This window comes from Anas platyrhynchos, chromosome 27, assembly GCF_047663525.1.
Source record: "Anas platyrhynchos isolate ZD024472 breed Pekin duck chromosome 27, IASCAAS_PekinDuck_T2T, whole genome shotgun sequence".
NCBI classification, from domain to species: Eukaryota; Metazoa; Chordata; class Aves; order Anseriformes; family Anatidae; genus Anas; species Anas platyrhynchos.
The window spans coordinates 6531240-6552784 of NC_092613.1; the positions used below are offsets into that span (position 1 = coordinate 6531240).

General features: G+C 46.7%; 1 protein-coding gene across 16 annotated transcripts in view; it reads left to right on the top strand.

Annotated features, from left to right (window-relative positions):
- Positions 1–21545, top strand: part of PPP1R12B (protein phosphatase 1 regulatory subunit 12B) — a 111500-nt gene that overhangs the window by 64528 nt on the left and 25427 nt on the right. For 15 of the 16 annotated variants that reach the window (XM_072028378.1, XM_072028382.1, XM_072028385.1 and 12 more), the window contains 5 exons: positions 1652–1742; positions 2211–2381; positions 3097–3280; positions 3832–3944; positions 5425–5469. In XM_072028378.1, the coding sequence (XP_071884479.1) occupies positions 1652–1742; positions 2211–2381; positions 3097–3280; positions 3832–3944; positions 5425–5469 (604 nt within the window). Of the gene's footprint in view, positions 1–1651; positions 1743–2210; positions 2382–3096; positions 3281–3831; positions 3945–5424; positions 5470–18978; positions 19540–21545 lie in introns of those variants that run through there. The other variant, XM_072028390.1, reaches the window with a different exon arrangement.

The following is a 21545-nucleotide window of genomic DNA, read 5'->3' on the forward strand; positions in this document are numbered from 1 at the left end:
TGAGCTCCTCTGCAATGCATTCCCATGATCTGTGCTGGAGGCTCTTTCTGAAGGTGATGAATTGCACCCTGGAAGTGCAGTTCGGTGAGTCTGGCCAGCTCGGATGTAGACATCTCCATCGCAGCCAGCTCCCAGAGGATGATTCATCTCCTCTACAAGTCTGCAGCGCCGGCGTCTCCAGCACGGATGATCCTTCTCACTCTCCTTATACTCTGGAAACCTGGGCAGGACACGCAGGGGACTTCAGGGCACGATTTAGCGGGTTGAATGCACCCAGGTTTAGGTGAGAAGACTTTGTTTTCTCTGCCCCGTTGGGGTGTGAGGTACCCCATGGAAGTACCTGCAGGTAACCAGAGCACCCCCGTTACGTGGTGCGAGTTTCTCTGCTCAGCAGCGGAGGGCAGCGTGCGTTTGGCTGCCAGCCACGAGCCAGCTGAAATCAGTGCTAAGCACACGATCATGAAAAGATGGATAAAAGTTGGGGGGGAACGATTTCGGAATGATCCACCCTCTGGGATTCGTTGGGTTTTGTCGTAGTGCAGCAAAGTCAGTAATCTTCCTAATAAATTGCTGGATCAGACGAAAAACCCGTTCAGCCCATTTCTTTATAGGTGGAAGCGGCCTGGAGTGGAGAAGCCAGGAAAAGAACCCAAGGAAAAATTAACTGTGCTCCTTGATAGGTTCTTATCCCTCTCCTGGCTAATTACTCTTTGAACTGATCTAGATCTCTGATATTCTGTTAACCTGTGGCAGGGACAGACCTACAAAAGAACATCTCATTTCAGACACTCGTTCTTGAGGCAGTGTTAATAACCGTTCCCCATTAACCAGCCTGGAGAGTCCAAGCTAATTAATCTTCCCTGAGATGGAAGCCACTCCACCAGGATGGAGAGCAGTCTCAGCGCTGTGCCATCTCTGGCTCTGCTGGGGCACTGCCGAATTTCTCTCAGGTTCCTCCACAGTGAGTGCATGTGCAGAGAGTTCAGTTCCTGGATTTTCACGTGAATAATTCTGAAATCTCACGGGTTTAATGAAATCTAGTGGTGACAAGATCTCTGTTTTAACTGGATGCTTTTCCGTATTGAGGGACTTGGGTTTCTCCGGTGCGCGGAGGTCAGTGCTTTCATTTCTTAACTCTTTCCCAGGTGTTTTTTCTTTGTAAGACGCCAGCAGTTCAGCCGGTTTCTAGTGTGATGGGTTTCATATTGATGAAGACAGCAGATTGCAGGAATATGACAGTGAATATAATGACAGGAAGGAGGGTCTGAGGAATGTGCCAGTGCAGGATTTCTGTTCTTGAGATCTTAATCTGCACAAGAGGTATTTTTTTTTCCTTACGAATGCAGTAAGAGATGAAATGGAGCAAATAATCTACTAAACAGTTATACGTTTTTAACAGAACGTGTTCAATGCTAAAGAGTTTAGTTATAAAGAGGCTGCAGGGAGAACGTAATGTGTGCATTTGTGTGTCACATGTTCATAGCAAAGTTGTCCCAAAGCAGAAGACAACATTAGTCTTGGTAGATGGAGCTAAAATTATATTTGTCTATATGAAAAAAATAATAATATCATGACTCTGGAGTTCATAGAGACAGGAAGGCAGAGCATCTGTTTTTATTTTAACATCTTCTGCCTTTTTTTTTTCTTTCAGGTCATATCTGACTCCAGTACGGGATGAGGAAGCAGAATCACTGAGAAAGGCACGATCCAGACAGGCTCGACAGACTCGCAGGTCTACGCAGGTAAAGAATGGGAATTGTCATGTTCAAGTGAAAGATGAAGAGAGCCAGTGTGCAAAGAAGCAAGATTTCTTTTGCTGGTGTACTGCTACTTACTACAAGGGGCTTGTCTGCCCTGCCAGTGTTGGAGAGATTCTGGCAAAAGTTCACCCAAGCAGTTATTACCAAATACTCCTCTAAGCATACACAAGCGAGATTTCAAAGTTCTCATTTCTGCAGTATAGCTGCCTTTTCGTTTGTAGCTTGATCGTGTATATTTGGGTTGCTTTGACTCATTTATTGCGTAGATGCACTGAGAAATGTGTTAAAGGCAACACAGTGTTTTTCTTGGTGTTAGCATAAAGGCAAAGCCCAGAAACATTCGCCTGGCCAGGCAGAAGCCTGCTGGGCATCTTCAGCTTAGTACCTGAGCTGGAAGACTTGAAATCTAACTGCACAAATAAAGAATTCTCACTCTTACTTTCTCTCTAGGGTGTGACGCTGACAGACCTTCAGGAGGCAGAGCGAACCTTCAGCCGGTCTCGGGCAGAACGGCAAGCTCAGGAGCAGCAAAGTGAGAAAGCTGAGAGCACTGAGCCTGCTGAGGACAGCAGTGAGAGGCAGGAAACCCGGTCACGGTGGAGCAGAAGTGCAGATGATGAGGTGATCCTCCAGGCCTTATGTCTCCTTGTTTGAGTTAATGAAACCATTTAGGATAGCTGACACAAGGAGAAATTCTTATGGGGTCCTCTGTTTATTTTAAGGGGGACAGACTAGCTGGAAAGAAGTAATATTGAGGATTACCCCACCTCAGAAATCTTTGTGAGGGGTGTGGATATGGAGGTGTAAGATTTTATCTCTTCCTTTGCTCTCCACTGAGAATTTTACTTTTCTGTTTTGCCAGAAAATAAAACTGTGTAGATCATAGAAAGTGAAATGAGAAGTCTAACGATAAAAATGTTGCCTGGGTCCATCCTTACCGTGCAGACTGAACTGAAGCTTTGTGTTCACATCATGCCACAAATGTTGTGCATATAACGGAAAGCCAGAGAGACAAGTTTTCTCCCCCTTCCATCACTCCTTTTTTTATGCACCATAAATCATTTATTTCGATGAGATTTGTTTTCCTGCTACTGGCAGTAAGGACTAAGTCAGTGATCCTAGGCTTCCCGGCCATGGGAAGGTGCTCTCATGTTGTAGCTGTACAACACTATGAGCATTTGTCCCAGTCTGATGGAATGAATTATACTTTATCTGGTGGATAGAGATGATTGCTTCCAGCAGCAGTGAAGAAAAAATTGCGCTCTATAAATTACTCAGTTACCCGAAGTCCCAAATCCTTTTCATTCTACTAACTTTTTGTCCTGTTTGTTTACAGACTGTCTATCGGCGATTAAGGTGCCCAGCACAACCAGACAAACCTACAACACCTGTATCTCCTTCTACGTCAGCGCCTCTCCTTTATACAAGTTCTTATCTAACTCGAACAAATAAGTATCTAGGTCTTGACTCTGTGAATCCAGCAGACTTCAGAGGTGCAGCCACAGTGATGGAGAAAAATGGTACGTACCCAGCAGAATGAAGGAGATTCAAAGCTCAGGGTTTTTCATGGGTTTTAGAACTTTGTATACAGAGAATAAGTTTACTTGTTGTTCTGAGGGGAGAGGTATGGGGAGCTGCTATCTCATCAAATAAATATTATTTGTTTAAATTGAAATCTTGATGTAGGATACAGCCTATTGCTTGTAAAAGAGAGGGATAGAAGTCTTCCATTTTGGCTAAGTGACCATATAACATGAATCCATGTAGTGTTTAGATCTTAGAGCTTGGGGGGGAGCAATTCCGCTACTGCAGTTTGTCTTGAGAACAGAAGTAAGCTGTGATGATCTGGGAAGAGCTGACAGCTCAGATATCCTCTCTAGTCTGTGATAAAGAAAGGTGTGTGAGTAGCCGGATGTAGTAGGGCACTGGGATTCCATTTCATTTTAATAACTTCTTTGTAATATAACACAAGCCAAAATGACCTTGATCAGCTTGAAAAGAACCCCAGTGCCTTAGCAAAAACACAAATGTAAATCACTGAAACCAAAGCAGTCTTTCTTTGCTTGGCTAGAGTGCGAAGATCCAGATTTAGACGACAGATCTTCAAACAAACAGTCGATCCGAGAGAGGAGGCGGCCAAAAGAGAGGCGAAGAGGCACCGGCATCATTTTCTCAACAAAAGATGTGAGTTTGAGTTCCTCAGCGAAGTAAAACTCATTCTGTAATATTCAGGGTGAATTTTCTTCCAGTTCTGAGCTTCAGATTTTTTCCAGGTCAGTTGATTTCCCATTAGTCCTTCCCTCTCCAACTCTGTTTCAGACTGGCACTTCCAAAGGAATCACGTCACGCTTTGGCCCATGTAAAATCCAAGAAGCAGGCTCCAAGAGGCCTGCTCTTGATCACAAAACAGTGTGATCCTTGAAAAATTGTGAAAGAGCCCACATGGGAGAAGAGAGATTAGAAGTCTGGTTTCTTTGGAAGAAGGAGGTCTTGAGCCACTGGAAGTATTTTTCAAATTCCTCCGAGTCCAAATTTGGCTACACTTTAGGCCCCCTAAAAGGATGACAGTGAAGAATAAAACCTGTGTCTGGATCCCCTACCCAGCACCAGAGAACACACACAGCATATAATGCAGAAGAGCTGGCTGTGTCACGGTCATTTCTTTTTGTTCTGGTTTCAAAGAGATTTCTTCAGTCTGAGGGAAGAAAGGCAGCCCTCCAAACCTTGGTTAGAGGAGGAAAGAGAGTAAGGTACAATTCTTGCACAATACTATGAAAAATCAATGGTCTTCCCAATGGCAGACACAGATAATGTTGAGTCTTTGGAGTTGCGAGTTGACAGGACCCTCCTGGAACATCAGAAAGTCCATTAAATACTGGTTGCAAACACCGCTTTTGACTATTTTCAGATGATTCTGGCATTTTTGCACATGTGCCAAATGTAATCTTTTTTTTTTTTTTTTCTGCTTATTGTTTTCTTTGTTAAATGCTTTGCAGTTTGCCCAGTTATCTACAGGCTCGTTGGAGCAATGTTACTAGCTTCAGAGCAGAAGAAAAATCACTTCTCAGAGTTTTAGTTCATTTCTCTGTTATCTCTATATGAAACCACAGATACAGCCTACGAAATGTTTTGAATTCAGTTCTGAGTCAGATGTGATGCTGTGGTAGTTTACCATTGCTCTGTGAACTCCTAGAGCCTGCCGTGGAGCTGTTAGGACGAGGGTTACAGAGGCAGCATAAAGTGCAAGCTGTCTGGGGTGGCTACTCTTTCCTTCTGAGGTCTATGTGAAGGGGAGGACATTATTTGAAAGTCAATATTTTGTCAACATTTCAGACACGTAGTCATCTCAAGTGTCACAACATTTGTTCCCCAAGTAAATTAGGTACATTACTCCCTCTCCTACCAAGTCTTGAGGAGCATTCAAATCACAGTAGCAGTCTCTAGAGAGTAATGCTTTCTCCACTACTAAGATGCTGTAAATGGCCATTAGTTTACCAAACATTATCAGATAATCAGCCAAAAGCAGCTAGGCAGGCAGTTATTTCAACAGAATTGTTCACAGCTTTAGCATCAATTCATAAGCAATACATTATGTTGCTGTGACAAAAAAAATAAATTGCTGTTTTCAAGGCTGCCTAATTATATTGTTTGCTTTTCATCTTAGGATGATGATGAAGTTGATGGAAATGAGGAAGTGAAGGAAACTCGGGTAAGTGAAAACGTATTTCTGAATAGACGGTGCTTCACTCCCGAGGGTTGGTGGCTATAAGTCTTCTGTGGCTGTACTTCTGTTCACCCCAGAGGTTCAGGCTCTGTGCAGCAGCTGAGCACAAACCAGGAGGTGTCTGAGTAGCATTTTCCTTACTGATTTCTCTTCTGAAAGATGCTGAATATCTACAGACTGGCTTAGGTTCAAAAGTGTGCTGTCTGCAAGCTGCATAGGCGGTTCTTAAACCCGAAGGGACTGGAGCAGAATCAAGGGTGCGTGCATTGTGGAGGGAGCTGTCGGAGCGGCAGTGTCCAGGGAGCGAGGCTGTCAGGTGTCCTGGGGGAGGCGCGTGCCTGTAGCTCAGAATCATCCTGACGCTGTTAGTTTGGGCAGTATGTTTTGTGTTTCCAAAATCTGCGCCCTTGTCTCCTCCTGGATTTGTTTCCTTGTGGGAAATTGTCTTGCCAAGCAACACATCAGAGATTGTTCTTTGTTCCCCTGTTCTTGCAATAGTCTCTGTCGTCCTTCGAGGCCCTTTCTTTCCTTTCATAATAATTGCTGAATCCTTCCAAATTGACTTGGTTTCTTTTGTTTCTGTCTGTCTTTGTCTAAAACACATTTAAGCCTGACAACATGACTTCCTCTGACAATGGTAAAGCTAAATACATTTCCAAACTTAAAGCATGTTGTGCAGGACCTGGGAAAAATAGTAAATTTAAGCTTATATAGGGGTGAGCCTGCTTGTTGTCACATTTAATATTTGACAGAAAACATTGAACTTAGGATAGCTTTCTCACGTGCTTTGCAATTCAGTAGTGACCGAAGGATCATTTTATTGAAAAGTTAACTGGTTCTTTGCTGAAAGTTTTCCATAACACTCCTTAGGGTATATGTTTGTTTTTCTTAGTACTGCACATGGTCAAAATGAGCCAGAGACTCACATGGTGCTTGGATGGCTCTTAGCATGTACTTGTCTTTCAGTGCCAGCCTTTGCTTTCCCAAAGCTTACATTGCAAATGTGAAGCTGGGGACATTCCTTCCCACAGCGTGCGCTAGATGGGGAGCACCACCTGCTTCAAGAAGCCTAGCTCTTCCCACAAGAGTTTCTGTTCATACTGGTACACAGTTTTGTTGGATTTTCCACTTAAATGGCTGAATCTTTCATGCAGTGTGTCATCCTTAAAACTGTTTTGAAATGTTGGTCATCTCGCCATGAGACCGAAAGAGGTGTAGTTTGTAATGGATAAGAAGTAATGGTAACAGGGAGACCTTATTTTCAGGAGTTGTGTTTTGGGCTTGCTAGGAGTGTCTTGTTCTTCTGGGAAATTGTCCCCGATAAGCTAAATTAAGACAAAAGAGTATGCGAAGCTGCAGGTTTGGAGGCATCTTCGAGTCTGATCCTGATGAAAACTGAGCACAGTCTGCATGACTCTTGTAAACAGGTAAATTGCACTTCGAAGAATTCACCGTATGCTCCCAGAAGTTCAGGGTCACCCAGTCTGTTACAGCCATTGTTGTCTTTCCCCAGACTAAGAGCAAGGAATCCTTTTATCTGGTACTTCCCACAATTTTCTTGTGGGTTCCCATCTAACAGCATGGCGAGTTTCCCTCGGTTCCCCTGGCCTCTGTTGCTTTGTGGCAGCAGTGCCCCTTTTCTTCTTAGGACCTTGCACATGTTAAATCCTGGCTTAGACTCTCCTTCCACTGGCGCCCATCCTCCCAGCCCTCTTGTTCTTATCCAGTTTCCAGTTTATTTTCTTTCCTGATCGCCTCCAGCATCATGTTTTCTTGATCGCTCTTCCCCAGTTTATTTTACGTGCAAATTGAAGAGATTTCTGTGCTGCTAGCTGCCAGCCAGGTTGGCAGGAGTCACTGAGCAGCTACTTGTTTCAGTTCTAGCAGCAAGGACAATTAATAATCATTAATTTATCAATAGTAACTTGCTGTTCTGTACAGGTGGGTGCAACCACCAGAGCTGTGAGCTTGAATTCACTAAAATGTCCTATTTTAGTTGCAGACCCCCAAAGATTCCCTGGAGTTTGAGCAGATTTTTTTCCCTCCCGTGTTTATATCTTGGCTGATATTAGAAAGATTTTCATGGGAGCCAAGAAAGGCCCTACTTGAATTCCCTCCTCCAAAATATGCGGCAATGGAGCTCAGCGAAAGAAAGGTAGATGCAGTTTTTTGAAAAGGGAGAAAATACATGTTGTTCTAATTCTCAGAAGTGGATGAATTATTTTGGCCGAAACTTATGAACACCAGCGTGGGAAACCAGCCCAGACGCTTTGGCTGAGTTTTAGGCAACTGAGAGCAGTCTCGTAATAGGATGTGTCAGGCAACCTTCATATGTTTTGCTACCAACCCCGCCTTTCTCCTTGTGATGTAGACTGCTTGAGTACACTGTGGAAAGTTGGAAGAGCAGACAAAGTTTTATTGTGGAATAAATGTTCAAGGGCACAAGGGCTTTAGTTGGAAAAAGCCTCTGGGGAAGCAGCTTTAGGAGTTTTTTGGGTTTTTTTTTGCATGGTTCCATTGGGAAGAATATGTAAAGGAAAGAGCCTTTGTTCGGTTTGGGCAGACCTGAGCTCAAACCAGAGATGAGAAAAGAGTTTGGCCTCAGTCTAGTCTCCATTTCTCAGCAAGTAAAAATAATAAAATAAAAATAAGAAATATTTGCAAGAGTCTCAAGGATCACACGAGCAGTACCAGGCTGAGCACTGGGGATGGGCTCTGTGGCTCACAACAAAGCAGTGACCGAAATATTACCAAGGATTCAGTCATGGTGAGGCTCATGAGTATGAAGACCGTATGATCAGTCCAGGTGCAAATCAGTGCAAATCTAGTTTGGGATGCAGCATTTGAAGGGTGATGAAGACTAAAGAGAACAGTCCGGTGTTACATTTTGGAGAGGGTTTTCCCTGTCCCTGGCTCTTTTGCCTTTGACTTATACCTGACTTCTGCCATTGCTGTTACATAGTAGAAGAAATTGGGACCAATCTGGAAGAAAAGTGGACTCCGAATGATGTATCATCCATAACAGAAGTAGAAAAGTGTTTGTAATCATTTAAAGCATTTTACCTCCTTGTATTTCTCTTCCGTGGCATTGCAAATGTGCCTCACCCTTGGGTCATACGGTTTGTCAAGGGAAAGCTTTAAATACGGCAGAATGCACCGAGTGTCATGTTGGTAAAGTAACAACTCTCTGGGCAATAAAAGTGTCAAAGAAAACATCTGTTTTCATGAACTTCCCCTAGGACAGTCTGTATAGCACAATATAAAACCCAGACACATTAATGGGATTAACTTTTATGCAGAAATAATGCTGAAGCGTACGGTTATGGATTATGGTCGCAGTAAGTGTATTAAATAAGCTCCATTCTTGCCTTCCTGAACTTTGATTTACAAAACATGAGTATTTTAAATTCTGCAAAACACCACTCAAGCCCACTCTGTTTTGTAAATACTATGTTTTTTGCCTAATTGTATTATTAACATGAAATCACCAGATGCAACTGGATGCTAATAAAAACTAATCTCTCTCGGAAGGAATGAATTTCTAAGCTCGATTTTATGAATTCTAAGGGAAGACCAATGAACTGAGAAGTTCTTTATGCAAACTAAATGTCCTGATGTTATAGCTGTTTCCAAGTATGACTCGGGAGTCTTGATACTGGTATATTTCTTACCTATATTTTTGCTTTTAGTGGCGTTTTATCTTCCATGGAGACTTGCAATTTAGCTTTTGTAGCTGTGCTGTTTATCGCATCAATCTTTTAAAAAGATAAACAACCAAAAGATCAAAAGCCATTTCAGTTCATGTTTTCTTAACTTGCCTGTTACAGCCAGACTGCATCTGTCGGGAGCCCTGGGAGTCCCAGCTATGGATCCCACTAGTTTATTGTCCTCTTTTCCCACTTTGAGCCGTGCGAGGCGTAGCACTGTGCAGGCTGTTGACATGCTTGCGGACTGTCTTTTTAAGCTAAGGAAGGATCCGAGCCCTCCACTTTCTGGCCTCGGATTGCCTAATATGGTAAGGTATGTCCTTGGGCTGCACTGTTTTGCTGAGATACCAGGGAAAGTTGACTAGGAAAACGGAACAAAATAGGTGAACTTCTTGCTAGCTGATAAGAAAGGAAAATCATTTCATCTAGATAGCATTATAGGATCCTGCTCATCGTCCACCTTACTGCTCCTAGACCCGGGTCCCATTTGGGGAATAAGGATGCAGGAATTTTGCCCTGGTTTTACCCTTGACTATTTACTTATAGCATAGATGCAGTGTGACGTGGGAGGGAAGCCATCTGGCCCACATCCAAGGTAACGTAGGTGGTAGCTGTGCGTCACTTGCAGGGCTATAGTTAAATGATAGAGAACTTAATTATGTGGAAAGCAAGGCTGTGAGAGATTGGGTCTGTTTAGTCCTGTTTATAAACAAAATGCTCTAATGGATTGTGTGTGCTGCAGCGAGAGGAGATCTTTAATATGAGTGCAGCTAGCAATATCAAGATGGGTTTAAAATAGCAGAAAATTGCTGCAAGAGCAAGAGTTAGTGTTTTGCTGTAGAGCTTTAAGTGTGGCAAAGAACATTTGTATTGTATTTGGAGTACCCTGGCTTCCTTGGGAGGTAGGGGGGGAAGACTACAGAACTTCAAATTCATTCTGCAAATATTTCTACAAAAAATTCTTCACCTCTGCACAGACGATTTGCCTCATGAGCTCTCCAGCCTAATATGCCTCTGTTGTTTTTACTTAACCTTAATGTTTTGAGAAGGTTATTGGGCTTGCTGTCTGCCATCCCTGTCGGTACGGCATTTAAATCATCAGCATGGCTGTCCAGTTCCTATTTACAGCTCTGGGAAAACACATTGTTTGTGCTTAAAGCCAAGCAGGCCAAGTTGGCTACGTAGACTACAGGGTTACAGCTAAGTACGTTCAGGTTAATTCCTGCAATTCACCGAGCTGCTGAATTAGGAAGGTGTAATGTGAAGCAGTGGCCACGATGGAGCTGAGTAACACAAAACCAGCTAATAGCCGATTCACGGGTCCTGGTAAGACGAAGCAAAATAGCAAGTCCTCCAGGAATGGTTTACAAGGTCATAGAGCCATAACTATTTAAGGTAACTTCATGCTTTAACTTCTTCTTTAGGAAATTACTCTCTCAATTTCTATGTAGTCCAAGGTGACAAATCTCTCTCAGTTGTCAGCAAGTGATTTCTCCTGAAGTTATAGAGCTGAGCTGAGCAATGACTCGGATACCACCACCCCGAATTCCTTGGCTTTTGCTGGCATTGCTGGGAGGCCTGTGCAGTTAGTTCAAATTATCCCACTCCGGCCCAGGCTCCTGTTCCATTGCCGACATGGGATTCGTCTCACTGGTGTCCAGGGATCCTTTTACTTCCCAGAAGGAACCAGGAGCAGTGTGATGACACAGTGCGTGGGGTGGCAGCAGGATCAGCAGCATGTGGATGCACGTCTCCACCTCCAGTTCCACGTGAATGTGGTGCAGCCCCTCCAGGAGACAGGGCTGGTTGCATTCAGTGTGGTTATTAGCCTGCCTCCGCTGGGTGAGGAGCGGTGTAATTCCCTGGAACATATCCCAAAGCCAAGGTAAACCCAACTCTTGTTTTCTGGCTAGTTGTGTTCTTACACTTTTTGACTTTAAAAGTTCCCAGCATATGTTTGTGCTGATACACGTCATGGAGCATCATGCTAATTTTTGTTTGAAACTGTCAAACTCCATCTCATCATGACACGCTCAAAATTAGGGAAGGGAAAAACATCTCCAACCGTTTAACTACTTGTAGCGGGCTCTCTGCCCCCCGGGAGCTGATGATCACATTTCATTGTCAGTCATCCAGCAGGCCACAGCGCGGGCGTCTCTCCTGATGTAGCTGAAAACATTCTTCAGAAAAATGCAACCTGCAGGACTGAAGTTGTCCCATGCAGCAGCAGATGTCGGGATAGCCCTGTTGTGATCGTTTGTCTGCCTTACGGAGAGGGTGAGTTGTGCATGGGCGATACGAAATGGTTCAGCAGATGCAACACGAATGTGTTGCACCTGGTGCTTCCTTTCTAGCCCTTCTCACCACTCTGCTGGCCAACGCTTCCTTGTGGCCATGTGGCAAAGTCCCTGCGAGGTTAATAGTCTTGCAAGGACCATGCGGGATGATGTAGCCTCATGTTTAAGTAGTAAATGATTTGTCTCCCAGATCTGTCCAGAAGGAGTGAAAAGCTGAAGCTGTATTGCCAGATGGCTAAAAAGGAATGAAGAATAATCTACATTTGTTTGGAAAACTGAAGTCAAATTCTCTGGCAATAAAATATCCTTTGGAAACTACCACTGTAGGAAAAATTGTGTGTTCCAGTGACTCAAGTGTGGTGATGCTGTTTGTCACCCTTGTCTTTAAAAGGTCACTTTTTGTTCTGAGTTTATATCCTCCTACATGCTTTTGTTCAGAAAGAAGCCTCATATTTGGAAAGTCATTGTTTGGGGGTTGTGTTTTGGTTTTTTTTAATTTAGACATGTAGTATCACTACCAGAAGTAACATGGTTTGGCAGGAGCTGCTTCATTATTTGGTATGTCAAGATGTAGAATCCTAAGCTGTAAAACTCCTTCCTGGCAGGGATTTGCAACCAGCTTTGGTTTTTCACGCCTCAGTATGTTTTCTTTACTCATTATAGTAGGTACCCAGTACAGAGCTAGTGCTGGGCACAGCTTTGTAATGGGCTTTTTTTTTTCATTGCTCCTCGATTGCATCCTTGGGAGCGAACGTAACCTTCTGCACCACAATCTGCTGCTGCTGTTGAAAGAAGGCCAGAAATAGGCTTGAAACATAGTTAGATAGCAATGTGTTGAAGTTATACATTTGTTTGGCCAGCAGCACTAGGATATTGCCTTGTGTCAGCCAGTTGCTTCCACAGACAAGCGAACGCAAAGGTTTTACAGCCCTGGAGTGGCTGGGGAGGGTGGGAAGTATGCAGAATCTGATGAATTTCGATAAAGAGCAAAATGGATCTGTTAGTGCCTGAGTGCTCCGAGATTTTTATTTCTCTTGTCATATTTTGGAAAGTCCCGTGGCTGCAAATGGCTGTGTTTACATCTGGTTCTCATATTCCTGTTCACTTTCTTCGTTTCCCTGACACTGCCTGTTAATGTTTGCGAGTTTCTGCCGCATTCCTCCTCTGGAATTCGACATCCTTGTGCTTCCTCCCTCCTTTGTTAGAAAGCTGAATCAGGGAAGAGGTAACTTACCAATAAACACTTGCAACCGTTGAGCAACTTTTACTGGAAAATGTTATGTTCTAACACTACTTCATTCTTAATGGTAGTCAGTGGATGAAAACTTCATTTTTGGCATGAGCAGGGCTCCAAACTGGACTTCAGAGTGGACAATGGAAAGAAAACATCTCTCCAGATGTTATCGTGCTGCTTTTTTGGAACAAAAGCATAATATTGACATTGGGAAAGAAGCCTGACTCTGAAAAGACAGAAGCAGCTTTTGGATGAACATGAAGCAAATGATCTGCAGATCTCAGTCCTCCCCCCAGCGTGCAGTCATAGCGAGGGTTGTGGCACACGAGGACGGAGCCTTGGGGTTGCACCAGACCTCTGGGTTCGTGGCTGGTCACACTTACAGCCTCAAATGGCACAAAATCTGGTTATTGTTCCTGATTCTCGATTCCATTGTCATCCATTTCTCCAGCATCTTAGCATCACCCCTTCCAGAGCTGTGGTTAACGTAATGAAATCCTTCTCCCTCTTCTGCAAACTTTTCATTAAATTCAGCTCGCAGCTTCTGAAGTCAGGGAAGTCCCCAGAGCTGTTGGTGTTCATCCCTCTTCTTGTCCTCTTCCAAACGCTGGATTTGAGTGTTCACCTTGTTCATTCTTCCAAAATCTCAATTCTCCTCCACAGAACTGCTCGAATGCTTTTTCTTGCATGCATAATTTGGCACTTATAGGTGCTAAAATGAAGTTTCTCTGCTGAGAATGGTGTGGGTTTTTTTTTAACTCTTTTAATCACTGCTTTTTTTTTTCATATTTGTAAGAAAACAAAAAGTCTGAAGTTTTATATTTAAACCTATATTTTCAGCCCGCACTAAAATTATCTGCTTCTGCTCCTTCATGGTAACCCAGGTAAGCCTATTAGGTACAGCTTCCAGCCTTTTTGTGATAAATTTAGTGAGGGGGATAAAAAGTGGGGGAAAGTATGATGCTGTGCGTGCAATTATAGAATGTCAGCTGATGTGTACGTTCGGGAGGGGAGGAAGATCCTTCCCTCCTGCCTCCTATCCCTGAGACATAATGCCAGAGCTGCTCCTGGGAATCCTAGGCAGTGCGCTGCAGATGAAAGCCTGCTCCCTTGTACAGTTTGTATTCCATTTATGGCAAACTGCTGCAGTGCCTTTACATCACGTTTACAACAGAGCTCGTTGCCTGACCAATAATTTCTTTGCTACAGTCCTTCAGCCTTCTGTTGCCGAACATAACCATCGCTGCCTTTTTCAGTTCTAAGTAAGCCCTGCGAAGCTATAATTGAACCTGTTAAAGCTTGCATATAATTTCGCCGTGATTTATTTATGGGGTTTTAAAGCGGTTTTTATAGAGCATGTATTTTCAATCAAGTTTTCGTTATCCAAAATAATAGTGGGCTGGGGATTACGGTGCGTACAGCTGCTACAGCTTTGACCCTGAGCTGTCCCGCATCACAGCAGCGCTCGTCAGCCCTCTGGGTTCTTACAGTGGCTGCAAACTGGGTTGCAGTTCGCAGATAATGGAGAGTTGGCTGTACGAGGAGCAACATTTAGTATCACAACCTCTAAGGCAGGCTTCTCAGCACATCTCCTCGGATAGATAACACTGCTGCTAATTTCAAACCAGCTCATTATGCGCTGAAACGAGCAGCTCCGCGGCAGAACCAGCACAATTTCTTTTGCACAAAGGCGATGGGCGCGATGAATAAAGATGTGAGAGCAGCAGGAACGAGGCTCAGCCTTTTCTGTGCAGGTTAATTCCATTCCAAAAATTCTGGTCGAGCTCTTGAGACTATTTAACCACGAGATCCCCTGCAGAGGAAGAAGTGACTGGTGTCCCTGTACCTGGGGTGTGGTGAGCACCAGTACTGTAACCTTTCATCCAGCTCTGGCACCCTGGATGCTAAAACGGGATCCCTGACTTGTCAGATCAAAGCTCGGGTTGATCACAGGGTTTTCCTTTGCAGGTAACGGTGCTCACATCCAAGCATTTGGACAGAGTGGAAGGATAGTGCAAGGCATGCAAGACATTCTTCCAGGGGAAAAAAAGTAATTGTAATGCTTAGTGTGTGGAAAGACATTATTTAGGGCTTAAATAATCAGAAATGTAGGACATCTTGGGATGGATGGAATCCCAGGATTTGTTAAACTGTGCCCACAGTGTAAGCGCTCCTTAGATTTGTTGTTTTGAAGGGGAGGTGCTCTACACTACGGATTTCGGTTTTGCATGCCAATCCAGTAGCATAAAAGCAATTGGAAATCAAATTTTGAGTCTGTTCTCTGTGGCTCGCATCAATAGTTCAATAGCTAATGGATATTTCGTGTTTAAGCTGATTTTCTCTGCTTTTTTTACAGACTACTTTAGACCCAGAACAATGACTTTATGGGCATGTAGCGCCAGGGTAGTTTATTTCACTCAGTCCCTCCAGAGAGGTGTCATAATAAATGTGGCTTTAGAATGGATTTAAGTAATGCATAAAATAAGAAATGTAGATTTCAGTATTTCCCTGGACTTGGACATGACTAAACATACAAACAGCGTGCTCTGCTCCTGCAGGAGCCGAATCCAGAAGCGAGGGTTGGGAAGATTTGTAACTGAATAGCAAAGAACTGAAGTCCCCAGGAGGTGCCAGCAGTGTCAGGCTCAGTGCAGCCTGACTTTAGCAGGGAATTCCTCTGCTCAAAGAAAAGGGAGCGAGATCATCCTCAAGGGCTGCATTTGTGACTCCCAGCTGTGCCAATTTACCAATCCCTAGCACTGAGGCCAGCCACCAAGGCAGGCTCACCCACGTTGCTGGACCATTGTCCCCTCCAAATCGCTCCAAAACCCTGCCAGGAGGTACGTGGTGTGGAGAGCAGCGTGGTGCAGCGTGGCCCCAGGGATGTCCTCAGCTCACCCCCTCCATCAGCTGAGCCCTGGGTAGCCGGGGAAGGAGCTGTGCTCTTCCATACGTGCCTGCTCGGGGGAGATAGGGAGGTTTGGCTGCAAATGAAAGAAAAGGCAACTGAAGGAGAAGTCATTCGGTGGCGTACAGGAGAGCGTGGTGAACCTGATGTGGAAAATGACAGCTAGGACTTGGAGGAGATAGGCTTGGGATAATTTGTTCCAAAAATACCGACCGCTCTCCCTCATCCTTCAAGTTTTATTAGAATTCTTGTCTCCCGAGAGGGCTTCTGTTTTCCTTCTCCCCTGCGCTCCCGGAGAACATGCCGTGGGCTCACATCACCTGGGAGCATCGTTCTGCAGCGCTGGCTGTAAATCCGAGCTTTCTTTCCCATTTCTGTCTGCTGCAGGTTGGAAAGTTACCGTGCTGCTTAAATTGGCATTATCAGGGTAATATTCTGTAGGTGAAGGTTTTCAACACAGATAAAAAGGATATTTGATTTTTTCCCCTCAAATACATGGCTCAGAGCTTCATCCTCTCTCTGGTACGTCGTCTCCTCACATACGGGTTTCCCTCTTTGTTTACAAAAAAAATGTTCTGATTGGGTGCAAACACAACTGTCCTGACCGAAGGAAGGGTGAGGATGGCTACCTCGAAGGACGAATGTCTGAAAAGCGCTCATAATCACCATTGCTCAGAGCAGAGCAGAGATTTGTGCTGCTTTACCCCAAGTTGAGACAAAACTCGAGAGCGATGTTGCCCACAAACGTGGTTCAGCCTGAAGGTAGGGCGGGCGCAAAGTCTCGTGCTGGGGTTTGTGTGAATATTGCTCATTATTATTCCTGGGAGCTGCAGAAAGACTCTGGTGCAGAATAAGCAGCGCCGCATCTCCAGCCCAGCGCAGGCTGGTGTTGCATACTGAGGAATATCCTGACAGGAGCCCTCAGATCTCAGCCGTGACCTTGAATCTCCGAGCCGTGGGGATGTGAGGACACGCGAGCTGCGAAGGAAGATCAGGTTGCGGACTTGCACAGGGGAAAACTTGAAAGGGAGAAACCCCGAAATTGGGCACCTTTGTTGAAACAGCGCTGAAACCCGCCGTGTTTTGCCTCACTGCATCTCATTTGCTGCCTTCCTCCTGCCTCACCAGGATGCTATTTCTCATGCTCGCCCTTCTCTTTAAAACGAGCTCTTGTCCACCAAGATGCGTTTTGTCAATCTGTGAGGCATCTGCACTGGATGACTAATTAACTTTTAATTAGGAGGGAAGAGAAAGCTCGCTTTTTGTTTTGGCGTGAGGCTCAAGCTGTGAATTCTTTATGTCAGTGTTGATTTTGGAGCTTTCCTGCCCCTCGGCACGAACGTGGCTCCGGAGGGCTGCGGCACAGGGTCACGTAGGGCTGGAGGGGAAGCAAAAAGGGGCGAGCTGGACTTGTTCAGCTCCACCTCGGTGACTAAGCTGTGCTCTGGCAGCCTTGTGATCGTGATTGAGACATGGCTGTGCTGCTCGCCACACGGGTTAGCCCAGTTTCAATTCCTCGTACTGTTTTGAAACCCCAGAAACCGAGAGCGGCGCGAAAGGACAGGCCATGTGTGTGCAAGGGCTATAAATGTGCACTCAGTGCCCGAGTTACCTCCTTGCTGCTGCTCCAAGAGCTGCAGGCTGGGGGTGATGAGCGCAACAGATGGAGGCTGGAAAGATCAAGGTCCTGCCCCAGCCTCCTTGAGCAGCAGGGTGCCTGTCGCTGCCTTCTCCTGTGTCTGGACTTCATTTCCATACCTTCCAAAGGGAATGCAGAACTATTTCCAGGGAGAATTTGACCCCTCCAAACTTTTTTCCTTCCTGCAGCCAGTGAATAACGAATCCCCTCCTTTCTCATGCTGAGGTATCAAGCAGAAACCTGACCTGGAAGTGGCTTTCCCTGAGACCAGCGATCCCACAGCCGCATTTCCTTCTCTGCGGTCACGCAGCGATGCTGCAAGGCTTCTCCTGGGCAGTGCTGGCTGCAGGAGGCATTCACACAGCTGGGCCAAGCACCGTGCCCTGGCTGTGGGTGTCAGTGAAATCACACGATCACCGTGCAAAAACAGGGCAGTGCTTCCAACCAACAGATGAATGTAGTAATATTTGCTAAGGAGTTCCATGTAGCTGTTCTTTTGTACTTACTATGAAATATTTTGTGATTAAAGCGACCTGTGGAGCCGGAGCAGAACGTGGCCTGCAGGTGGGTTAACTCCGGGCACGCTGTTTGGGCAGGGGCTGGTTTGGGTGGCTGGAAGCATGTCCAGGTCACACCAAACCCTGCCGCGTGGCACCGCTTCATCAGCGCTGCCCGAGCAGGGCTGGTTCGGGTGCTGAGCTCACCCCTCCAGGTACTGGGGCTGACACCTTGCCAGCAAAGAAACCCAGAGGCTTTTGCAACCTTACACTTGCTGCGCTCCACTCTTGTCTTTAGCGTCTGGGAGCTATTAAATCAGCTCACTGCTGTGTGGCTGGGGGCACGTTTCCCGTGCGTTTTTCCATCGAACTCGCTGCGTGCTTCGCTGGGACCCCGAGAGCCTCCCGCTCGCCTTTCCTGCGGGCAGCCTTGCCTCTGGAGACGCTGCTAACGTCTGGTGGCTGCCCAGGGAGGCAGCGTTACAGCAGAGCTCGCTGGAGGTTTGCTGAGAGAGAGGTGCCTGCCCTCCCCACCCCTCCTCTCCTCCGAGCTCCTCTCCCCTCCTCCTCGATCCCAGAAGCTGGGCCGAGCGCGTCCATTACGCAGGCGAAGTGTCGCCTTCTCGCAGCTCCAAACAGGCTGCTGAGCAAACAACAAAAATCCTGTTGTGCTGCATGAATGTGTACTCCCTTTAATGGTATGAACTGCTCCGTGTCCTTTGAAATATCTCCCTTTGTCACAGCCACAACATGCGTGCTGAGGCTGGCGGCTGGAATTTCAGCTTTGCAAAGTGCAGCCGCTTCGCCTCCGACCCCCAGCTCTCAGCCTGCCGGGCCTTGGGAGCTTAGGAGTTTTTTTACTTTTTGTCCTGTTTCTCTTCTTCTTTTTTTTTTTCCTTTTTTCCCTACAAGTGGCAGCCCAAATCCCAAGCTGAAAGTGAATCGCTGCTGCTGGCCGCCCTCCAGCATTCCTGGCTGCGCGAGTAAGGATCTGGAATGTCAGAGGCAGCGGGGAGGGAAGGGAGAAGCGTGCGCGTGGGTAAAGGCGCCCGGGAGGAGGAGGACGGAACAAAACACAACTTCATCTGGACTGCCCCTTTCCAAACCAGTGTTTGTTCCTGATTTATGCTTTCGCGTTTCACTTAAAGCATGCAGCTCCGCGCGGTTACAGCAGAGAGCTCGCAGCAGCGCTCGGGAGTAAAACAGGTTTTTGTTGTGTTTTTTTCTTTTTTTCTTTTTTTTCGCAAAAGCTTCTTGTCTCTAGATAAACTCAGCCTTTTCTCTGGCTCTTCCTCTTGAGGCGGGAGATTTTTCCTCCTCCCGTTTTGGGGGGGGAGAGCCTCCTGGTCGCGCGGCACGGACGCGAGGAAATGCCCTTTTGTGGAGATCGCGGGACGGGGCCCGGACGGTGAGGGTGGCACAGCGCCGGATCGCACCGCGTCCCTGACACTGCCTCTTCTGCCTGGACAAGAGACGTTGCGGAGCCTCAGCTCTCTCTGCAGCAGATTAATGCCTAAAATTATACACCCTAAACAGCGGGGTTTAATTACCAGAGCTGTGAATAGTTTAATTAGTTTGTTCTGACCTTGGAAGAAGGACCTGCCCAGCGCTGTAGAGCGACAGGAAGGCAAGACTTTTATTCCTCCTCAAAGCTACCCAGCCTGCGAGGCCATGTCGTCCCTGTACACCAGGAGTAAGGAATATACTCGAAGCAGGAAGGCTCAGTCAGATTCGCCCCCATCCTCTCCTTCCCCGATTGCAAAGACACTCAGAGTAAGCAGCCTTTTCCTTTCTGTATTGCAGGGAGACCCGCTCGGTGAGCGGAGGCGGTGGTGGTGGTTTGTTGTCTTGCCCTTGCAGACCTGTGTCTGGGGTTTGTTTGGGAAAGAGGATCGTTTAAATGAAACTTGGGAAGGTGCCTCTGGTAGCAACAGGTTTTAAGAAAGCTGCAAATTCCTGGAGCCGTCATGCTGCGATGATTTGCGCTGCTGGCTGCGGGGGGCTGTGTGATGGCAGCTGCCCCCCTGCCCTGCTCACCATGGGCAGACACATCCCTCTCCAGCAGCCTGGTGCTACAAGAAAACATCTCAGATGAAAACGAGGCAAAACCTGAGCAGCTTGTTAAGCTGCGCTCTTCCCATCAGTGCTTCTGATATTGCTGGCACAATGGGGTTTGATCTCCAGTGGGGTTTTAAGCCTCGGAGCTGCTGTGAACCGTGGCATCGTTTAAGAATTTCCACAACACAAAAAGAAAACCACCTGTTACGGACAGGCTGGCAGGTTGAGAGAGTTGTCTCGTCCTCCCTGAACTGGGGTGGTGTCCTGATCTAAGGAGGTGTTGGAGAGTGGGAACACCTTGTGACAGCGTTGGTGTTAGCTCCCGGGAAGCTCCCAGCCCCGCTGGTTGTAGGGGCAGCTCCCAGTCCCTGTGGTTGTAGGGGCAGCTCCCAGCCCCGCTGGTTGTAGGGCAGCCTCTTTGCAGTCAAGCAGTGTTATCATGCCAGCGTCAAAGCCTGGAGGAATTAGTTTGAAAAAGGCAGACTAATTTTAGATGCAAGCATTAAATGAAGCCGAGCGCTGCTGTTTGCTCACATCAGATACGCGGGGTCTGCTCCTTCGTAGCGACAGGTCTGGGTCTGGGAAAGGCACAGCCCTAAATCTGCAGAGGGGGTCAGCCCGCTGCCGTGGCCGCAGTGGAAGCTGCAGCCTCGGCACCTTCCCTGCTGCCAGGAGAAGAGCTCGGTGCTTCGGTCCTGCCTGCAGCCGGGGCAGCTCTGGGGAGCTGGAGGTGCTCCCTGCCCGTTCCCTCCGCTCGGCGGGGTTCCTGCACCAGCTCACCCAGTGTCCCCAGTGAACTGACCCAGCATCGCTAAGCAGCTTCACAGGAGGTGGGAAACAGGTTCTCAGTCACGGCATACAACTGAGAAACGTTTTAATTTCTCTCAGAAACCAAGTGTTGTTTTTTTTTTTAAATCAGCCCTGTTCTGCGTACACACTGACTCATTTTCCCCTCCTGATCCAGCACATAAACGTGACAAACATCTCACACGAGCTCTGACTGCCGTATTCGCTTGCATGGCGCATGCCTGGTGGCGTTGATGCAAGCAGTGACGGGCTCTGGGGGGCTACGGTGTCGAGCTGTGGGAGTTCCCAGGTACCCGGTGGGAAATGGAGAGCCTGGCAAAGAGTTTTCCTTGGCCCCTTGTGATTCTGGTGAGCAAGGAAGCCCTGCTTATTCTTGCAGTGTCAGTGGTGCCGGACGTAGCACCGGAGCATCGCTGTGGGAGAAGCCGTGCCGCAGGCTCGTTGGCTCACGGGTGGCTGTAGGAACCTGTCCTGGTGTGTCAGGGCTGGGGAAATGCCGATGCCTTGGAAGGGTTTAGCTCAAACCAAAGCAAAGGGTTAACTCGGGCAGTGTGATCCCCAAGATGATGTAATTCTGCCATGAGCAAGAACAAGAATTAAGTGCGTTTTCTTACGGATTTGCCCCATGATTGTGCGTGTCCCCCTTTCACCCCCATGCCCACAAGGCTGACAGCCCTCACTAAAACAGGCAGGAGTGTGAGATCTCGGAGCTTTTTAGATTTCCATCCAGCTGAGACCGATACCCGCAGACCTGTGGTGCTCAACATCCAAGCAGGGGTGCCAGAACAGAGGAGCAGGCAGCGGCTGTGCTCGTGGGACAGACCTGGAAACCTCGCGGAGAACCAGGCAGCCCAGAGGACGTCTTATTAAGGCAAAGAGCTGCGTGCAGATGGCATTTGCAGAGCGCTTTCCTA